At 38.2% G+C, this 23,424-nt stretch overlaps 1 protein-coding gene across 3 annotated transcripts in view; it reads left to right on the forward strand.

The window, feature by feature from the left end:
- The window catches only part of CycB3 (cyclin B3), a 177,440-nt gene that overhangs the window by 147,583 nt on the left and 6,433 nt on the right, over window positions 1-23,424 (forward strand). For 2 of the 3 annotated variants that reach the window (XM_067136461.2, XM_067136462.2), the window contains exon 8: window positions 11,381-11,486. In XM_067136461.2, coding sequence (XP_066992562.1) covers window positions 11,381-11,486 — 106 coding nt within the window. Of the gene's footprint in view, window positions 1-11,380; window positions 11,491-23,424 lie in introns of those variants that run through there. The other variant, XM_067136463.2, reaches the window with a different exon arrangement.

Consider the following 23,424-nt stretch of genomic DNA (forward strand, 5'->3'; position numbering starts at 1 on the left):
TCCTGTATTATGTTGTTCATATAGATTACTAGCTGATGTACCCGTGCTTCGCAACGGGATTCTCGGAAAGACTGACTGTGGTTTTCCCAACTGAAGTCAACATAGGTAATTACAAAAAGGTCATTCGGAATGTAGCAATTAAAAGCAATGTTATATAAAATACTCGACCAAATGAAAAACCTCACATTTTCTCACTTTTAACGGACAGTACTATGCTGCTAAACGAACAGTCCTAAGTTCCAGAGCTGGAAAGACCAAGTCGCAGACAGCCGTGATTCATGAACACTCTTCGTCTTTTTTTTGGCCGGGAGAGGGACGAATAGTGGAGACTCCCAGGGGAAAAAACTATGCCCTGTTACTAATCTGTTTCCTAGGAGTACCCGATGAGTCGGAAAATATCAGTTCACTACATTGGCGTGGAAAAATCTATTTGACTTGGAGGCAAATTTTTCCTCTAAGCCAGAGGAGAAACCCCCTCTTCACTGATAATTTGGAATAAAATGTAGAACTGCTGCTGCTGCTGCTGCTACTGCTGCTACTACTACTACTACTACTACTACTACTATGCCTCTGTCTTAAGTATGCACACTGCTCGTACAAAACAGCGCATCAGAGTAGGAATCGAATAACTGGAATACTGTAAAGAACCAGCGTGTTACGTACCAGCTGTGTCAGAAAATGTATGAACCAGAGGAATGGCATGCTGAAGAAGAAAGTTTTCCAACTCCCCAGCTGTTTCCCGCCAATATTGTCAGGCTATTATAGTCGGTACACAGCAGTAATCCCATCTGTCGGAGTTGAGAGGCAGCATAAGAGACAAATGACATCACAACAAACAATGGTCAATGTAATGTTATTGTTGGTCAATGTTAATCGCTTTCGATATTGTAGCCCTTCACAGCAATACCACTCATCTTAGTCGGTACGGTAAAACTGAATAAAACATAAATGATAGGAAATTGTATTCTCTGTAACTTTTGTTATGTAGTACTTTTCGATATCACTAAAAACATACGTATTTAAAAATTAAATTTCGGGCACCTGCCCCTAAACTAAAATTCCATCCAGGGTGAATAAAACTGTTTATAGCTTAGACTGTAGTTTCTTATTCCCCGACTCTATATACCAATTTTCATTAAATTCTGTTAACCCATTTTCTCGTGGCTCAGCGTCGATTTGGACTTAGCAACAAAAATACAAATTCATGAATATCTAGCAACAAAAATACAAATTCATGAATATCTGTTATCATAGCCATTACAGTAAAAATTTAAGACATAAATGGCCAGAAATTTAATTCTGTATAACTTTGGTTATTGAGAATTAAATTTTAGGCCTTCCCCTAAACTACCATTTCATTCAGCGTGAATAAAATTATTATAGTCTAGATTGTAGTGGCTCATTCTCCGACTTTGTATACCAGTTTTCAATGAGATAGGAACACTAACGATGTAAATATTTAAGAATTACATTTTAGGCCTTTCCCTGAACTACCATTTCACTTAGCGTGAATAAAATTATTTATAGCCTAGATTGTAGCGATTTATTCCCCGACTTTGCACACCCATTTTTATTAAGATAGGACCACTAATAATATAAATATTTAAAAAATTAAATTTTATGCCTTCCCTTAAACTACCATTTCTGTCAGCGTGAGTAAAATTATTTATGACTTAGATTGTAGCGACTTATTTCCCAACTTTGCATACCGATTTTCATAAGTCTCTTTTTTGCCGTTTTCTAGTGATGCGCGTACAGACATTACGGAAAAGTAAAAAGCGCATTTCCCTTTTACTGTGGACATGACCGATACAGAAATACCATTCTTTTCAAATTCTGAGCAATGTACAGACAAAACTCTTTATTTTATATATATAGATGAACAACAAAGGAGCAAGTCCACAACCTGGTCTCACACCTCTGCTGATTGGTTCCCATTCAGTCTGATGATTACCTAACTTTATTGCAATGAGGTTGTCACTGTACATGTTGTATATGTTATCTATTAACTGTTGTGGGACATTATGTTCTGCTAAGATATCAAGAAGTCTGTTCCTGTTAACCAGGTCAAAGGCTATCTTAAAATCAACAAATGCTATGTGAGTTTCCAAGTTAAATTCCCTGCGTTTTTCTACTAAGATTTTCAAGGTAAAATAAGCATCAGCACATGAGCATCCTGTTTGAAATTCATGTTGTTCATTTCCAATCACATTTTCATAATACCTGAATAATTTTTCTTTGACAATATTAGAGTAAATTTTGTAACCTGAGTTGAGTATACTTATCCCTATGTAATTTCCACAATCTTTCACACTGCCCTTCTTATGAAGAGGAATAACTATAGCTTCTTGCCAATTCTCTGGTAGTCTGTGTCATTCCAAATTAAATTGATGAATTTGAGAAATCTTTGCTTGAAGATGTCACTGGAGTACTGCATTTATTGAGTCTTCTCCAGATGCTTTTCCAAGTTTTCTGAGTACTAGCTCCAGTTCTTCAAGTGTAATGGTTTCCGAAGACTTGTTAAGAGATGTTGGCAGAAGAAATGGCTTAATATTTGAACCTCTCCAAAGGTTCCGAAAATAAATGAGCCACTCCGTTAGAGGTATTGCGTTAATGTGTCTCTCTTCTTTCACATCATTATTCAGTTTCTCGAGTATTTTATAGGTCTGTGGTTGTGGTTGTGGTCGTGTTATATCAGTCTCCAGGTGTGAAACCGTTTTCCCAACTCTTTCTGTGCTTTTTTCGCACTTCCCTTTTTGCTATTGCTCTCTTGTGGTGATGCTCTATTTTATCTTCTAATTTACTAGTTGAAAAAAAAAAATTTTAAAGCATTTCTTTTGTTTGAAATAACTTTCAATTTCTTTATCCCAGATTCTTAAACCCTTTTTACCCTGCCATTTTTTCTTAACTCTCAAACTCTCAAAAGCAGACTGCTTTGAAATTGAACACAAATTAGACCACTCCATTTCCACATTGTCACTAACTGGTGTCATCTGTGTAAGATTATTAACTCTGTTCTTTTTGCTAGTTGCTTTACGTCGCACCGACTCAGGTCTTATGGCGACGATGGGACAAGGGCTAGGAGTGGGAAGGAAGCGGCCTTGGCCTTAATTAAGGTACAGCCCCAGCATTTTCCTGGCGTGGAAATGGTAAACCACAGAAAACCATTTTCAGGGCTGCCGACAGTGAGGTTTGAACCTACTATCTCCCGAATACTGGATACTGGCCGCACTTAAGCGACTGCAGCTATCGAGCTCAGTAAACTGTTCTGGTACAGCCATTTTATACTGGGATCTCTTAATAGTTTGACCTTGTAAGAAGTTTTAATTTCTTGTGTTTGTTTGTTTCTTTTATACCATCTAGGCCTCAGACAAATAGGTGCTACTAATAGTGAACTAGCGATCAGACTTGGACTTGGTGTAGAACGTCACGGCAGGAAACAAAGCAAACATCGCATAACAATTATGTTGTGTGCCAATAGTGATGGAAATGAAAAACTGCCATCACTGACAATCGGCAAATTTTCAAAGCCACATTGTTTTAAAAAATGTACTACGCTCCCCACGAAATACACCAACAATAAGAAATCCTGTTTCACTACGAAAGTTTTTGAAGACGGGCTTTGAAGCATGGACACCAAAATGGGAGCGAAAGGTTTTAAGATCTTGTTGTTCACGGGTTGATGCCCAACATATCCTCCTGTTGCTTCTTATCTGAAGAATGTGACTGAAATTTTCCCCCGCGAATTGCACAAGCGAGTTTCCGTCGCTCGATCTTGGAATGATAAGCAACTTCAAGTTGCATTATCGTAAGATGCTGGTGCTGCACACAATCAGATGTGTGAATGTCAGAAAGGACGAAATAAAGATCAACATATTACTGGTATTTCATTTATTTCTTCTTTTTGTTTGTTTATTCATGTTTATGTGAAATATTTGCCCTAGGACTTCGCAGTACCATGCATTAAGGGCCGTTTCACGCTAGGAGACAGGAATCGGCTGCCCATGCTTGTGAAAAAACGTTTTAAATGGAGCTCATCACACTGGGCTACTGTCTCGGCGACCGACCTTGAAGTAGTTTACTCCCACTGCCGACAGCCAAGGCAGATTTCACAACCCAGATTGAGGAGAGCTTTTAAACCATCGCTGTGCACTGGGGTTTCACTTTCTTCAGGTGTATTCCCTTCAGAACTCCATTTCATGTTCCTTCACATTATGGATTCCATTTCAAAATACTATAAACTGCTAAAAATAAATAATATTCAGTATGAACGATGTCCGGCTCCTTGACTAAATGGTCAACCTACCGGCCTTCAGTTTAGTGGGCCTCATGTTCGATTCCCAGTGGGGCCAGAAATTTTAACTGTGTATGGTATGGTTTGTGTTTGTCCCCACTCTCTCTTCTTCATATTTATACAACACATCGCTCTACAGAAACACGCAATATTGAACGCGTCCCTCCACATAGGCTTGGCGTCAGGAAGGGCATTCGGCCGTAAACAGGGCCAGATTTACATGCGCAACACAGTTCTCACCAGCGGCCCCACCCCTGTGGGGAAACGCGTTAGAAGAAAAATGTACTGTCCGATATATCTAGACAAGTGGACTGAATACACGGAAGATTTCATTATACAAATTATGAAACCATCTGGAACTTAAAATGAGACTAATATAGCAATAGTTGAGAACAGAAATCTCAGACTCATTGACGGAATTGTCAGAGTACTGCCCTTTGATTCGGAGGATCCCAGGTTCGATTCCCGGTCGGGTTGGGGATTTTAATCACTTCTGATTAATTGTTTTAGCTTGGTGACTGGGTGTTTCTGTCCCAACACTCTCCTCTTCATATTCAGACAACACACCACACTACCAACCACCACAGAAACACAATACATACCTCCATATGAAGTTGACGTCAGGAAAGGCATCGGGCTGTAAAACCTGGCCAAATCCAAATATGCGCCGCACTTCACACCCATGTCCCCTCTGGTGTGGGGGGAATAAGCGGTAGAAGAAGAAAAAGTTGTGAACAGAAATGCATGGTCTCCAGTAATGACCGTCTCAGTTCAACTACCCCAACGTTAAGGCTGATTTTTCTTTAACCGGTTTGCTTTTCTCAACTTGGTATCCATTCCTGTAATATCTTCTTTCACACTTTAGAAGACTTCGTCAAAAGGTTAGACTTCCTGCAGTATCTAATAAACTTGTTCATCACATAAATAATCGAATAATTTAAAGAGAAGTGCTTTTCCCAAACGATCTTTCAACATACGATGTGAATGAAACATACAACGCTATATTTCCTTCTTTCTTTTCGATAATAACAAGAGGCAGGAAGATGATGAAAACTGTCAGAAGGCTGGGGTAGGCGGCTAAGTAGCGCAGCAGGCTACACCGCTTGGCGACACGGAATTCATGTGAGCTACTCTGTAGCCAATTCCGGTCAACTGGTGTGAAGCGGCGTTGAAAGACACGATTCTCTGAGTTATAATAATCTTGTCTTCAAATGAACAGTAAATGTTTACTATTTTCTTTTCTTCTGATAGGCAAAGCATTACATCGCAGCGCCATGGTATAGTGTTTCGGAACTTACACTTAAAAATTTTTTTCCTAAAAGCTGGTTTTGGAGGTAGTTCTGATGATGACTATAATATAATCGATAATCATGGCGATGCTCCTGCTAATGACTGTGAATGGGGGAAATTGGAAGAGGAGGCATCATCCAACGTAAATGTTGACGCTAACCTCGTTACTGCAGTAGCCATGACTATCGCAGAGATTGCTGAGGGCGCACAAAGGGGTCTGAGTGAGGACTGTAATCACGACGACGATACTGAAGAGCAGCTGCATTCTTCATTCAACTTTAATGATGCTATTAATCCTATATGGACTATCAAATATCTGATTTTTTTTTTTATAAAAGTCTGGAAAACACCCATACACATGAAAATCTGTATGACACGACAATCAGTTTGTTCAAAACTTGCATTTCTGCTGATGATATCCACACTACGGCTTACTTGTTTCAAATTTTTTGAAATTTGATTCTACGTGAAAGTGTGTGTGTAAATTTCATTCTGAAAAAGTTGCAGTACTGGTACCATATTTCTCCGAATGAAGACAAACCCCACCTTTTCCTTCAAAAAATTTAAATCAGGCTCAAAAAGTGCTTTGTAAAATTAAATGAATGCCTTTGTTGTAGAGTATGCATTTTTAGACGCCGAACATTGCCTTTCATTATGCCGCTTTTTTTGTGGCTGCACAATTATTCTTTATTTCCATGGGCTTACTGACCATTAACTTAAAATTGGCATCATAATACCGAAGAGGCCCCTTGAAAATTTGCCGGCAGTACCTATTCCATGCATCTCTACAATACGGCGATCCGTCGGGAAAATATTCTTGCTGTCTATAAAACTGTTACGGTACTTTTACTCAGCGTCCGATATAATCGGCTACCGGTACTGATACACGCACGTTTCGCTTGCCGGTTTTGGCCAACTTCAGCAGCTGGCGATGTAGACCTATAGGCCTAATCGCGGACGTTGAAGGTCGACGAATTTATTGCGCCATGGTATGGCCATTTCGCCCTTGCATTTTTCGTGCACATACCTCACAATTTTATTTTCGACTTCTTTAAAGCATCCTTGTTGCGGACCACTGAATGAATTTTTTTGTGCAGTACACATTTATTTAGCTATCTTTGTCTTCACGCTGACGCCAAATATTGGCTTTAGTTAGACCTGAGCCATATTTTCTTGCGGCTGCACAATTATTCTACATTTTCCAGTGTTTAATAACCATTAACTTAGAATTGGTATCATAATATTGACGAGAAACAGTTGAAAATTTGTCGGCATAACCTTTTCCACGTATCTTTATGACTATCCATCACGAAAATAATCCTGTTGTCTATAAAATTTTATTGTCAGGTACAGTAGACGCGTTATAACTCTGCCACTTGGTAGCAGTAGTCATTCTAAGAATTTGAAGGCTCGCATGTTTTGAGGCCATGTTGTAGATTTCAGAAAAGTTTTTTTTTAAAGGCCAATAGAATGTCATTCTCTCTTCACTATTTTCTGAGATCCAGTGTTACACACAAGCACTGTACAACCGCTTGTCGCAGCTGGCGATGTATTATAAAGAGCCGGTCGTTTGTCAACGAATTTTGTGTGTGTGGTGTGTACGATCGTGCGGGGGCGAGAAGGAGTGACGTGGTTACTGCGGTAGTTGCCAGTGGTATTCATTACTTTTAGGCTGCGAATGCAAAACAATCCTTGATATTTCACATGAGATTCTGACGAAAAAATGTCATCTTGGATTCTGAGAAGTACGGTATCACTGAAGAGTTTTCTTCTTCAAATGGCATCACCTAACCTAACTGTGTATGTGTCATGAAAACATGTTTGAAACGCTTGTAGAGAAATAAGTTATCTCACTAAAAATTTACGTGTGAATAGCCTTTCCGAAATTTAACTAGACGCGAGAAAATATGAACTAAACTTATCCTCTGAAATCAATGATGTACTCTGCCATATCTTTAGGTGTATCACATTTTTAATTTCAGTTTATAACATTAAAATTAAGAGATCGTTTACTTCAGCCGTTATTTTTAACGAGTTGACAACTGCTATCGGCCACGTTATTTATGCATTTATTACGAAAACTTATCCTCTTTGATTTCTGATTTTCTTTAGAGAACAGCAGTCGTTGGGTAGGTATTTGTAATCGACTCCAGCATCGCCTTCGAATGTTGATGAGAGAACTCGCTAGTGGACATAACGAGGAAACGATACTGAAGATAATCGATTGCATGTAACATAATCGCTGGGGTGCATAAATATCGGTAACAGAGAAAATTGCACGCGCTTTATCGCCCATAATAATGGGTGAGTCAGTGATAGGGATCTCGCTGTAACCGAAGGATAATACAGTTTAATATAGGAATTTTGAAGGGACAGCAAAACTTTGTTGGTATATTAGGGTTCTTGTTATATGCCGTGCTTGCTATAGCGGACTTCTACTGTGTATCCATTCTGCGATCAGAACCCACAGGCATTGATGTAGCGTGATTACTTCGCCCATATCAACTTTACAAACATGTGAGCGGGAGATAGCATACGATCAATAGCTATTTCACATGACTTACAAATTCAATGTGCACAACTCTATTAATTGGGAACTGAGAATTTTCAAGTCTCATATGCCTAGAATGGGCCAGCCCTGAAGTCATCGTGTGGTGTGGAATGGCTCATGAGAAAATCTACAACCTGTTCTTTTTTGCAGAGGAAACTTTTTCTGCTGACAATTACCAGGTTATGTTTGAAGCGTTTGTACTCCTTCAATTACAGCAAAATAGATTACTGGACACCATTATCTTCCTACACGTTAGCATTCCACCACATAGGGCTGTGGGAGTGTTCAGTGAGACATTCAACAATCAATGGTGTGGCTGTGATGGACGCATCCCATGGCCTGCAAATAGCCCATGCTTAACACCTTGAGACCTTTCAGTGTGGGAGTACAGTAGAACCTTGATTATACGTTCCCGGAAACTAAGTTTTCCCATATTATTCATTCAAATTACATGGTCCCACGAGCATCCTCATTAAATCACGTTGTAAAAATCCTGCATTATCCGTTCGTCGAAGAAACGATTTCCCAGATCAACCGTCCAGAAATTTCAGTCCCGTCAACTCTAAATCCTCGATCACGCGTTTTTCAAGAAACTGTTTCTCACGAAAGGACAGTTACGGCATACTTATGGATCTTGGTGTTGACGTCCCATCATTGTGGTAATTTGAAGAAGTACTGTACTGGAAAAGCGATCGGCGGTGAACTTGCATAAGGGATCATCTTAGTGTCGCATTTGGGTAATATTGTTTAGAGAATCGTCCAAAGTCATAAAGCAGAGAGTGCCCACGACAACTGGAAGGAAACAGAGCGCATTTCGACAGTTCTACATGAAGACAGAACGAGTTTCGTCAAATGTTCATACTTGCAAAACGTCTACATTATGTCCAGGATTAGATGTTTATATTTTTACTTTTTTTCGAGTGAGTCGCAGAACAGGTTTTTGGCATTTCCCTCCGGGCACTGTATGGTCACTGGGCTTTCAGGCAGGAATCTAAACTGCTCCTCCTTAAGTAACACAAATTTAGTATTATGTTATCGAGACCAGAACAGATGTTGCACCTTACGTACATAAAGCCATGGGAGGTTTTTGGATTGCCTATTACTGTTTTCGTCCTAATATACGACTGGGAATTTCACGTTTTTGTGTTAAAATATTATAAAAGCCGCAGTCGTTTTATTTGCACACGTTACATTTAAAAACTTTGTATCATTTCACACTCGTACCAACTTGTACAGCGAGCTCGCTTTCCAGCTGAGCTCAAGGACGCGAATAATCGTAATTTCGGAAGTGTAATGACATTTTTTCTCTTTCCAATTTGATTGTGATTAGTGACGGGCAGAACTAAATATAATGCATTCGAGAACTTGAGGATTGATACTTTCGAAACCAGATTCTAGAGTTCAACATAACCTTTAAAAGTCGATGTAGGCCTAATTTGTGCAGTACAAGATTTCCATAAACTGACTAGGAATAGTATACTGGTGACCAAATTACAATGGATGATTTTTAAAAAATGAGAAAGGAAGGATTTTTCCATCATGTTGGAAGGTTTTTGTATCTAATGTGCTTTATTTTATTAGATTAGAGAATGAAAAACTACTTGTGGTCGATTGTTGTTCAGCTTGCCGTTACGGGTATTAATTAGATTTTTCAAAGAGTTTGGCTGATTAAAATTGCTAAACTGAATGAAGTTTTCAGAGGAAACTGACAAAGTTTCCCCGGTAAAACTTAACGTAAAGTTTCAAGATTTTTAAGTTGCGTACCAGTAATTAACGTTTGAAGCCAGCCCCACGGTCTGATTTGCCTGCCTCTCGCCCAGAGGGCCCGGGTTCGATTACTGGTCAGGTAATTTTTACCTGGATGTGAGGGTTCACATGTTCAGTCATTCTACGATTACCTTTAATTAAGGAGCTATTTAATGGTGATACGGCGACCCCGGTCTAGAGAGCCTGGAATTACGGCCGAGAGGATTCGTCACACTGACCCTGCGTCACCTCGTAATCTGCAGGCCTTCGCTTGGTAGGCAGAAGGCCCATTGGGGCTGTAGTTTGGTTTCAGGGCATTTGTAAGATTATAAGTATACATATTTCATTTTTGTGATGTTTAGCCAAATTGTTGATGGTTTGTTCGTTCCCGAATTTTCCGTTTTGCCGTGTTGTACGTTTTGTTTTTTGGTTTTGGTTTTTTTACGTGGTCCCTCCAAAAATGGAGAATCGAGGTTCCACTTTCGAAGGTCACAGCGGCCTTTGCACAGATCACTTTGGAGATGCTGTGTGCAATGTGTCTATGCTGCGAAACTAAATGGGTGACACTCCTTCATAATGTATATACCATTAACAAGTAAGAACTTGTTAATGTTCTGTTGTATATGGTGATTTACTTTTGACATCTCAAACAAAAAAATGGTGTGCAAATTGTGTCAAAATATTTTGAATCTTTCTAATAAACTTCATGTAATTCTTCATCGGAAGTAAGTAGACATTTTGTATATTATATTTTTCTCTGCTGTTAGCACGATAGTCTGTTGAATGGGAAGCTGTTTCCATTACAGTTTTCGTAAAATAAAAGTATTTTTCTTGGCACAGGTAATATTTAATGCTCTAAAATTTTCCTCAAGAGTGCAGTGCATTAAAGGGGTGAGATAATGAGTAGCCTCTCGAGGCCAAAACTATTCCCATTTGACACAGACTATGAAAGGCGTAATATCTGAGCACCAATTAATGTGGCAAAATGAGAGCTCCAGAATTTTCGGACACATCCATGACCATTATTTGTATTGGTATTGGTATTAGACCTATGTAAGCTTATGGTACATTAAAAAATAAAATTATCTCAGCATATTAAGTGACTTCTGCCAGTTTACACTTTCTCATCTGGTTTTTAACCGTTTCTTTTTAACGTCTTTTTAAATGTTTTTTCTACCGATAATGAAGCCGTTTTATTCACTAGTTTCTACCATCCCTGTAAGTCATCGATAATGGGGGGAAAATACTGTCTGGTCAGACAGTGCTAAAAAATGTAATTCTCTTAAGCAGAAAAGGAAAAATGAGTTCATGAGGATATGTTAATATGCCTTTAATAGTATCAGGACTGGGACTGACAAAAATTGTCATAAGTAGGAAAGCATGCTTATGAGATTCTACTGTATATATTTTTGTTGGTAACTTCTTGTAAATTTACTGTAGTCATTTCTTGTAAATTTGTTAGGAAGGTCATTCTTATTTATTGATTCTTTCTTGAACAGGCTACAAGTTGGCAGACTTGAAGACTTTGATAGAGAGGCTGAACAAAATGCTTCACACTCCACCAAAGGAAAAATTAGTCACTATTAAAACAAAGTATTCTCACAAGTAAGTGTACAGTAATTAATTTATTGTGAGTGTGTTCAGTGAGACATTCAACAATCGATGGTGTGGCTATGACGGACCCATCACATGCATAGATATGCATTTGCATGTATTTATTATGTATGTATTTCTCTCTCTCTCTCTCTCTCTCTCTCTCTCTCTCTCTCTCTCTCTCTCTCTCTCTCTCTCTCTCTCTCTCTCTCTCTCTCTGTGTGTGTGTGTATGCAAATTTTACCTTTCATATCTTCTTCTTTCTCTTCCTCTTCCTATGCACATGAGCATGTCTTCATCTTATCTTAGCCATTTGTTTTGTATCTGATCACTTTTATGTTATACATTTGCAGTCTTATTTCTATTATATATGTATAGGAAGCTAACAAGTGTCAAATCAAGTCAGATAGTGGGGGGAATAAAAAGGGAAAACACAATACTGTATTTTCTTGCATAATTAACATTTGTTTATGAAACATACAGGCGAAAACTTCAAATGCGTAAATTATTCAAGGAATTCAGGTATTAAAAAAAAAAATTACAATTCACTTACATATAAAAGATACATTGTCATTTGGCATAAAATTCCTACGTTTTTTTCTTTTCTAAAAAGTGAAGTAGGGTACATCAGGTAAGTTGGACATGTGGGTTTGAAGTATAGACATTGGAAAATATTCTTTCCTTTACGAGCTGGTAATGCAACTTGAAATGAAATAAACTTGAACTCATAAAAGTACAATTCATGTAAGTGCATAATATCATAACAGCAAAAGAAACACGACAGGCCGGGCATCGAAGGAGGGGCCCTGATAGATTTTCCCAAACTGTTCGTGTCCAATCTTGTACGAGTGCTAACATAACACTAGTCTGGAACTTCACAGTTCTTAGAGTATAGGCAGGATTCAAAGCTTCACTTGCCTTCCGAAACACTCTACAACCCCTATCACTTCCATCAATGTCATTCATTACTGAACAGAACATTTGCGCCACTGCTCAGCTGACCAGGTTTGATGTTCTTTAGCCCACTATGTGCTTCATAAGTTGTTGTTTGGTGAGCATTCGTTTCTTTACTGCCTTTTTGGACACCAAACCAAATTTTCACAATCTGTTCCTTACAGTTCTGGAACAAACATCAACCCCAGAAGTTTCCTCCATTTTTCTGTGAGCACATCCCAGGTAGGAAATCTGTCCTCCAAACACAAACCACGCATACCAGTGTCACATCCTGGGTGAAGTTTTCAGTTTTCTGCCACATTTTCCTATTCTACCATTCATGACTTCACCCCGTCCCAAAACTTAGCCAACTGTCTCCCAATTGTACAGATTAGGAAGATATTGAAAATGCTGCTGTTCTAAAGCTTTAAATTTCATCGGTGTTTATCCTTGCCACAGGCTTTTCGCCTGCACGTCATATCAGGCTTGGTTTCTCAAACTTTTTCGCTCCCTCTCCCCTCCTAGCAAATTTGATGTGATGGGTTTCTACAAAGATAGATTTTCTGCCTGAATTTTCGACAGTGATTTCAACCTGTTTTGTTATTGTTACAAAACCAATATCTTGTAAACTACGAGGTTCACAACCTCACTATGTGCACTTATTGTTCATTTACATCTGTATAATTTGTTTCATTTCTTCTTAGGTTAACACTTTTTTAGTTTCAATTGTTGTTTTGTATTAACACCTGTTTCACTGATTTTTGTTGTAGTGAGTTCTTTTTTGCTCCACATAATGATGTAAATATTGTATTTTGTGCTAATTTTGTTTCCATGTAGGCTCTTTTTTCATTTGTTCCTTCATTGTGGTTTTTGGCATTTTTAACTTGTATTATGTAAATTATTTTTCGCTGAAGATGGCTCAAACGTGCTGAAAAATGTTTGAATTTGTTTACTCCGTCTAATGATGGAATATATGATGTATTGAATTAGGAGGATACACTCATTTTTTCATCTTTGTAAAGCTGGGTACAATTAAATTGAAATAATAAATAAGGTAGTTCAACCTATTCAATACAAATAAATATGAAATGTAGTGTCACATTCCTATTTAATTATAAGTGGAATCGGTACCGGTTTCGACCCCAATTCGGATCATCATCAGCCGAATAACACGCAAAAAACAGTGCGTAGGTAAGAAAGAAAATAAAAGATAAAGTCCCCACAAAAAACAGTTGAAAGGGCAATGTAAAACAACAGGGATAGGCACTGTAAAATTCAGAAGAAGTAGAAGGTAAGTCACTTAAAAGAAGCAAGGTGCAATGTTCCGAGCAGCAGCATAGCACACGTAAAGTTCAGCATCGTCTCATAATGTTTACGAGAAGCGGAGAACAGTTAGATGAGTCAGCTTGCATACACTATTAGGTGCGAAGTCATAACACAATCCAGCAAATAAGAAGATCCAAAATCGTGCAGAAGCCAAAGACGAGTAGCTCAATTGAAGTAAATTGCCAGCTCCCGAAGATCAGCGCGACGTATTCAACGTCAAGCACTGTGCTGTCAAACGCCGACGGAACTTGAATAGCTTAATAATCCAGTACTTGCTTCGGTCGCGGAAATATACATATACATGTAATACAATTCAATATAATTGAAATATGTAACTAGATCTTGTAGATTTTTTAGAACAGTTGATGCAAAAAACAATTGTGAAGAGAAAAATGTTAAAAAGCGCAATACCGGAAACAAATGAAAAACTTATATGCACAGTGCGCTATTTCTTGAAGAAGGAGAGGTGAAAAGAAAAGAATAAATAAAGGAAGAGGATTAGTAGATAAAAGAAGATTAAAAGGATTTGAAGTTAAAAGATGATGCGAAAGGATAAGATAGGGAAGTAAAGGAGGGGTAGTTCAGGGTGAGTTATTGGAAGTAGAAAATGTGGATAATAACTTCGTAGGCATGGAAAATTGAATTCGGGTTTAGAAATTTAGAATTTTTGAGAAGAATTAGGAATTACAAGTTGTCCATTTCATGACCGTATCGATGTTTAATCAAGAAGTATAAATATCCACCTAATCGATACTTTATTAATGCCTCAGGCAAAATTGAATAAAATTAAAACTTACAGGACATGTTTCGACCACTTAGTGGTCCTCTTCAGCTGTATAAATAAAGAACTGAAAAGAAAAACATTGACAATAAGCACAAATAAACGTTCTTTGGAGACTCCTTTGATAAAAATGGAGGTCATCAGAATAGGTCATCTTGCCTCTCGTTCTTGTTTGGAACGGATGTTTATTCTGCGCTCTCTAGAGGGTCTGTCTTTGAGCGCGACCTGGTGAAGTAACGATGTGATACAGTTTGACAATTCATGGAAAGCTCTGGAGAGAAGGGAAGTAGAGTTTTATCGCCATCTAAAATAACATGTGAGGGAGGAGGGAGATTGGGCTGTGCTTCTGCGATGTCGTGTTTGATTATATCTCTTGTTCGTCTAGTCTGTTTCATTTCTACCCATTCTAAGTATTTGCTAATATTCTCATATAAGATGTTTTTATGCTCGTTGTTTTCGTTGAGATTCTCTTCACCGTTTTCCAATTTATCAAGAACGATGTGGATGTTTTCCAGGTTGTTCATAAGATTACCTTTATTAATCCTACAGATAATTTGAAGGTCCTGTTTTATATTGGTGAATTTGTGGTTGGACTCTTTCATATGGGATCCCATGGCAGAGAATCTTTTGTATCTTTCAGCATTGACGTGTTCTTGATATCTAATTGAGAAGTTCCTTCCAGATTGTCCCACGTAAGTTTTTTTACATTGAGCACAAGTCAGCTTATAAATACCCGAGTCCTGGAATTCGTCATCTTTAAGTTTATTAGCTTTATTATGACTAAAGAATCCATGTTTCGTGTTATTGTTTGTAGAGAAGGCTACCTTGGTATTGTGTTTCTTGAATAAGTTGGTGATTTCGTAAATCTGCGGGTTATTAAAGGTGAATTTTGCATATCCTTTTTCTTTTTCTGAATGCTGTTTAAGTTTAATTTGTTGTTGGTATTTGCATTTAGTGATGATTTTATTGATGAATTTCAAACTGAAACCATTATCGCAAAAGAAATCAGCTTATTATAGTTTCGTCAACAGAGCCTTTGAAATTCCGCTAACAGAAACAGACAGAAAAAAGGAGCTTTCTTTCATTCGTCAACAGGCTCTACATAATGGTTTCAGTTTGAAATTCATCAATAAAATCATCACTAAATGCAAATACCAACAACAAATTAAACTTAAACAGCATTCAGAAAAAGAAAAGGATATGTAAAATTCACCTTTAATAACCCGCAGATTTACGAAATCACCAACTTATTCAAGAAACACAATACCAAGGTAGCCTTCTCTACAAACAACAACACGAAACATAGATTCTTTAGTCATAATAAAGCTAATAAACTTAAAGATGACGAATTCCAGGAATCGGGTATTTATAAGCTGACTTGTGCTCCATGTAAAAAAAACTTACGTGGGACAATCTGGAAGGAACTTCTCAATTAGATATCAAGAACACGTCAATGCTGAAAGATACAAAAGATTCTCTGCCATAGGATCCCATATGAAAGAGTCCAACCACAAATTCACCAATATAAAACAGGACCTTCAAATTATCTGTAGGATTAATAAAGGTAATCTTATGAACAACCTGGAAAACATCCACATCGTTCTTGATAAATTGGAAAACGGTGAAGAGAATCTCAACGAAAACAACGAGCATAAAAACATCTTATATGAGAATATTAGCAAATACTTAGAATGGGTAGAAATGAAACAGACTAGACGAACAAGAGATATAATCAAACACGACATCGCAGAAGCACAGCCCAATCTCCCTCCTCCCTCACATGTTATTTTAGATGGCGATAAAACTCTACTTCCCTTCTCTCCAGAGCTTTCCATGAATTGTCAAACTGTATCACATCGTTACTTCACCAGGTCGCGCTCAAAGACAGACCCTCTAGAGAGCGCAGAATAAACATCCGTTCCAAACAAGAACGAGAGGCAAGATGACCTATTCTGATGACCTCCATTTTTATCAAAGGAGTCTCCAAAGAACGTTTATTTGTGCTTATTGTCAATGTTTTTCTTTTCAGTTCTTTATTTATACAGCTGAAGAGGACCACTAAGTGGTCGAAACATGTCCTGTAAGTTTTAATTTTATTCAATTTTGCCTGAGGCATTAATAAAGTATCGATTAGGTGGATATTTATACTTACTTCTTCAAGAATTAGGAAGTCAAATAGGATATTGGGTTTTTCAGAAATGTCGTTTAAATTGAAATTAGGGTTGAAGTATTAGTCAAGGTGAATAAAACAATTTTCAGTGGTGTTTAGGACGGGGCCTTTGTTAATGTTTTTAAGTATTTTTATGTCTTTTTCAGTATTGATGAAATTATGCTTGGAGTCTTGTGTGCGTTGTCCTATAGCGGAGAATCTGTTGTATTTAATGGCGTTGATGTGTTCGGAGTATGTGAAGTTTTATCTGATGCTTTTTTATCTTTAAAAATTGTGATGAATCACGAAGTGATAATCCTTTGTGCCTAGGAGTGCCCCGTGATAGTCAGGCATGTGAATTAGTGCGGAGAACTGGGGAGTTTTGTGAGAGGGAGAGAGAAGTCATTCACCTGCACAATCGTCCCTCTGTCCCTTCAGATCAAGTTGTGGAACATACAAGTCGAACATTAGGGCTTTCAATGCGTACTGTTATTCAGAAAGGTGTTCTCTCCAGGAATTGAAGGAAAAAGGGACTGGGGAACCTAGCAGTATTGGGAACGGGGTTGATAGTGGGGCCTTGTTTTTTAGCACTGCAGGAAAGAAACAATTTAAGCCATTTCCTGCAACAGGAATTGATTCTTTCCAGGCTCATGCCATACGAAGGTACGTGTACGATTATTTCAGCAGGAAGGAATACCGTGTCGTGGCAAAATTACTAGTCTCCCTTGGACAGGAAATGCTTTTCTCGGGGGGGGGTAAAACTTCCTTAAAATCGGTACTGTGAGCCGTAGGTTTCAGATGTAAAAAACTGAACGAAAAGAAAGTGCTGCTTGAAAAGTCGTACATCGTAGTGGTTAGGAGTTTTTTATGAACTTGCAGGTAAGGATCCCCACGAGGTAATGTGGTTGGATGAGACGTGGGCGAATGCTGGGGTGTGCTTTGCTAAATCTTGGACTGATGACAGTCCTAAAAGCTCCAGTAATCAACAGACTAGGAAGGATGCCAGATTAATAAGAGCGCACACAGGTTCATCTAGTAATTTTTGTGGAAGGTGGTCTTCTAATGTGACGTTCGAAAAAGAAAAAAGAAACCGGTGATTATCACAAAGATATGGATGGTGTTCGCTTTTTAGGTTGGTTTAAGAAGCTCCTGCAACAGCTCAAAGACCTTTCTGTCATTGTTATGGACAATGCATCTTGCCACTCTGTAGTAATGGACAGGACCCCCACTTCCTCTTTACGGGTGCTCGAAGTTTGAATAGATTTTATAAACATAATACCCTATATCATGTCTACAAGTATGGGCCTTGAAAGCAACAATGGTAACCTTAATAGATTTTACTCACTCTTTTGTGTTAGCACAGGTGCATATTACTATAACATTTATTTGGTGTATTTAAAGTGAGAATCTTGTCTGCGGATTTCTTCCATATTTTGTAACATTGCGATAATAAGAAGTTTGTAGTAGATTTTTTATCTCCTAACATTTTGTATGATAATGTACTCGTATTTTATTATAAACTTAATCAGTGTGTCGATGACAGTAAAAACATTTCATGTTTCTAAAATCTCAAGTGTAGTGCAATTAGCTGTTATGACGGCAACATCGCTTCGTGCACCACTGCAGTGTGACCAACATTTTACGCAGCTGTCGTGTGCAACATTATGCCGGCCCACCTGTAGTTAACTCGTTCAAAATAGGGCTGAATTAAACGATCACTTAATTTTAAAACTATTTACTGAAATTACGCAAGAATGTGATGCACCTCAAGATATGACGCAGTGTGGATGACTGATTTCGAAGGTTAGCTTATTCGGTAAAAACTTCGTTAGGTGTTTCTGCAGGAGACAAGGAAAGATGTGTTAAGCGAGAAAGCATACTGTTGAATACACGAATAAAAACTATCCAACATGAATATATGTAAACACTATATTTTTTTTCCGACATGCATGCATTTTACATTTATATGTACGGGTGAAGCGAAATATATCAGCTATCTAACATTTCTAATTATTGGACCTTACACGAATTTCTGATTTAGGGTTAAAGTTATCATACTATGCCGCAGCCGGTGCCATGCGGAGATGCAAGAAACGCCACTCAAGGGATGTGCAAGTTCAAGTCGGGTCACATTATCACACCGTTAAACTAGGGGTCCCGGGTTGGATTCCTGGCAGGGTCGGGAATTTTAACCTTAACTGGTTAATTTCGCTGATGCAGGGTGCCTACGGGCATCAAATCAAGACCTGCATCTGGCGAGCCAAACTTGTCCTCGGACACTCTTGGCACTAAAAGCCATACGCCATTTCATTTATCGTTAAACTTTGAGATGTTACTGTCGTATGAGATAGCATATCCTAAAACTACTTAAGTCTACACCATACTATTATACTAAACTTAACCTATAACTAAGAATTCCGAGAATTATTTTTACAGAGCTTGATATCTGCAGTCGCTTAAGTGCGGCCAGTATACAGTATTCAGGAGATAGTGGGTTCGAATCCCACTGTCAGCAGCCCTGGAGATGGCTTTCAGTGGTTTCCCATTTTTACACCTGTTAAATGCTGGGGCTGTACCTTACTTGATGCCACAGCCGCTTCCTTCCCACTCCTAACCCTTTCATGTCTCATCGTCGCCGTAAGACCTATCTGTGTCAGTGCGACGTAAAGCAAATTGTAAAAAAAAAATTACTCTGGAAGGATATTCCGTTTTAATGAGTATCATTTTTAACTAAACGAATTACCAAAATAATTGAAATAGCAACATGACTGGACAGCTAATTAAAATTGAACATGATCATTGACTGTAAATAGCAAAACTCCCAAATTGTTGTTCGTTACAATGAATCATAATACAATTAAAGTTCAAAGATCCAACAATTGCATCGAAGTAAAGAAAACAAACATGAAAGTTGCTGAAGGGTTAACTTTAATGTTAGATTCCATTATTTATGCCATTTACTTCCTGGTTAACAAATAAAATTTGAAATATTTTTCTTTGGCACCTGTATTCGTTGAATCCAAAAATTCAAGTCTCTCAATTTTCCATCATTTCTTTAAATAATAACATTATTCAGTAAACTCTAATAAAACAACTTGGGTGGTCCAATGACATGCTTACAACTTGTCGCTTACGATCAAGGAAATAGAAATATACTCTGGTCCCTCTTTAAATATTAAGATTGCATAGTGATATTATGAATCAGCATCCTCTAGAAGTCGGCAACAGCTGCATCTAGACAATAAATTTTCTAAAATGATGTCATCAAGAATAATACATGGTCAAGAATTCCAAGACTCGGCAACCTCTAGTGTCCTCTATGATAGTCCTGATAAATCTTCGTCTAATACTAACTACCAATTCTATGGGCTACTAGAAGAATATCATTAGCAGGAAATCAAGCTACATAGTGTCATTTCTATTCCACCCCTTCACATCTGCGCATAACTCGCTTACATTAAGTCCTGGGTTGTCGTATTTGATGACTATCACATTGTTAACCTCAGTATTCTTCAAAAACATCATCAAGAAAATCGCTAATCTATCATCACGACCATTAAGTCCACTGCATGACGAGCATCAAGCCTATTACCTCAATAACATATCGTCGGGACTTTTTCGAAGATTGCATCGTATCATTCAATTCAAAACTCTCAATTAACTATTCTCCAATAATATCGCACATCAGTCATTCACTTTATTTCGATGACCCTACTTCAAATCTCTCTCATTCCACATGTTTAAGTAAAATCTAACTCAACTTTCCAATATTCAAGCACATTGTTATCGAAGACTACTACCTCATTCTTACATATTCATAAAATCATAATCAATGCGATAATACCATTATTCCTCTTGCGAAAACTACACATATGATATGAAATTATAATCTTAGACGACTCCAGATCTTGTGATCACCTCGAATAAATATGCCTATGCAATAAATATGTTGAGGTTCAATTACGATGACAGTATTCTACTAAATGTAACGACCACATTTTTTAGAAAATTTCCTGCGTAATATCTACTATTAGACGCTCAAATTCAAAAATTGTGATTTCTCCTGGATTATTCAAGATGAAATTCACAACACTATCTGTTACGAAATGAGTGACGATCACACGGTATCACTCAAGTTGTTTACCCACGCATGTCACATTCTGACACTATAAAATGATCTACTCTACTTTAAGCAACTACGTAGCAGAATAAATGAAAGATACTTATTTTTTTTGTACTTATCATACTGATGGGTTCGGGAGGATGACATCTCTCATCTCTCGGGTGTTAATTTCATCACCTGGCCTTCATCTCAACATTCTCCAGACCCCTCAGGACCACATCCTGAGTTTAGGCCTGCATTATTTGCTTATTAGTCATCACATGACAATCTTTCATCATGTATGGCGACTTCGTAGTACCTGAAACTCGTAATATGGAATTAGCACAATATCATACACACAAATAATATTTTACAGTGATTTGAGTTAACACTCGCCTTATTATTTGAGAGAACAGGATATATTTTATTTCTTCACAAATCAATTTGTACTATCTGTGCAATAGTTATTCAATTTTAACGAGTTTTAGATTCAATTTTCTACTATCTGTGTGCAACGATTCTGGTATCTTTTAGTCTCTTTTCAGTACCCGCATTGTTCTTACAGAAACAAAATCCTATTCTAAAATACAATAACAAAAATTGGCTTGCATTTCATAAATCCTCAGAATTCAGTAGCCTGTAATCTCTCTTCCAGATTATTTTGATGTTTTAAGCATAACCTCTTTCATACAAAATGCTCTTGTAATCACTGATCTTGGTAAAGGAGCATATTTAACAATCTGTCTCCTTCTTAGCTTTACGTACCAATCGGTTATTTTATAGTTGGTTTCTCAACTCTTGAATTATATCGTAATAAATAACCCAGGCATGATCATCGTATGTGAATTAAACTTGGCCTGTATGCTTTAAAATCACTTCCATGGCCTCCATTATATACTCTCGCCATTGAGGTTTCATGCTATCTGTCAATTTTTGTTCCTCTTCCACTGAAATAAAATACAGCATTTATTCAATATTATCTTCTCTACAAGAACATTGGTTCATGTTTGTGGGTTACTGTAGTCACGTCCTAGTTCATGAACCATGGGCAACGGCTGACTGGCCTAGTAAGTGGTCCTGAGAGTCGGGGTACCAGTTGCTATGAAATGGGAGTGGGCATCTCGGACATATTCTGAGTCATGGCCTTCCTTGTGCTCAGGCGGCTAGGACTATACAATTCACCGGTGGTCCATAACCCGTTAGAGGAGAGATCCTTACTTGGACTATGTGCAAGTAGGGTAGCATCCTGCTTCATGACTTTACCGAGCTCAGAACATTTTAAGCAAGCCTCGGACCTATGGGAGTAATGGAGTCCCACTCCCATCTGACAGGCGAGGGACTCGTTGGAAACAACTTGGTGAACAAAATGGAATTCGATGGAGAGCTATCAATATTAATGGGGCTTATGGGAGAAAGAAAGTAGAACTGGCTGAGTCGGCAAAGAGGATGCATCTGGATGTGCTAGGAGTAAGTGATATTTGGGTAAGGGGAGATAATGAGAAAGAGATTGGGGATTACAAAGTGTACTTGACGGGTGTTAGAAAGGGAAGGGCAGAGTCTGGGGTAGGGCTCTTTATCACGAATACCATTGCACGCAACATAGTTTCTGTTAGGCACGTAAATGAGTGAATGATGTGGGTAGATTTGTCAGTTGGAGGAATTAGGGCGGGAATTGTGTCCATGTATTCACCATGTGAGGGTGCAGATGAGGATGAAGTTGACAAGTTTTATGAAGCATTTAGTGACATCGTGGTCAGGGTCAACAGCAAGGATAGAATAGTGCTAATGGGCGATTTCAGTGATAGAGTTGGGAATAGAACTGAAGGATACGAAAGGGTGATTGGTAAATGTGGGCAAGATATGGAAGCTAATGGGAATGGGAAGCGTTTGCTGGACTTCCGTGCTAGTATTGGTTTACCTGTTACGAATACATTCTTCAAGCATAAGGCTATTCACCGCTACACATGGGAGGCTAGGGGTACCAGATCCATAATAGACTATATGTTAACCGACTTCGAATTCAGGAAATCTGTTAGGAATGTACAAGTTTTTCGTGGATTTTTCGATGATACAGACCACCATCTGATCTGTAGTGAACTATTTCTAGGCCTAGGGTAGAGAAAGTGAAATCTGTCTGCAAATGAATAAGGTTAGAAAATCTCCAGGACGAGGAAATTAAACTGAAGTACATGGATATGATTAGTGAGAAGTTTCGAACAGTAGACAGTAAGCAGGTTCAGGATATAGAAAGTGAATGGGTGGCATACAGGGATGCTGTAGTAGAAACAGCAAGGGAATGCCTAGGAACAACTGTGTGTAAAGATGGGAAAAGACGAAATCTTGGTGGAATGATGAAGTGAGAGGAGCCTGTAAACGTAAAAAGAAAGCTTATCAGAAATGGCTCCAAAGAAGGGCAGACGCAGGCAGGCATTTGTACACAGATGAAAGAAACGGAGCGAAACAAATAGTTGCTGAATCCAAAAAGAAGTCATGGGAAGATTTTGGTAATAACCTGGAAAGGCTAGGTCAGGCAGCAGGGAAACCTTTCTGGACAGTAATAAAGAATCTTAGGAAGGGAGGAAAAAGAGAAACGATCAGTGTTTTGAGTAATTCAGGTTAACTCGTAATAGATCCCAGGGAATCACTGGAGAGGTGGAGG

This window comes from Anabrus simplex, chromosome 1 (assembly GCF_040414725.1).
Source record: "Anabrus simplex isolate iqAnaSimp1 chromosome 1, ASM4041472v1, whole genome shotgun sequence".
Taxonomy (NCBI): Eukaryota; Metazoa; Arthropoda; class Insecta; order Orthoptera; family Tettigoniidae; genus Anabrus; species Anabrus simplex.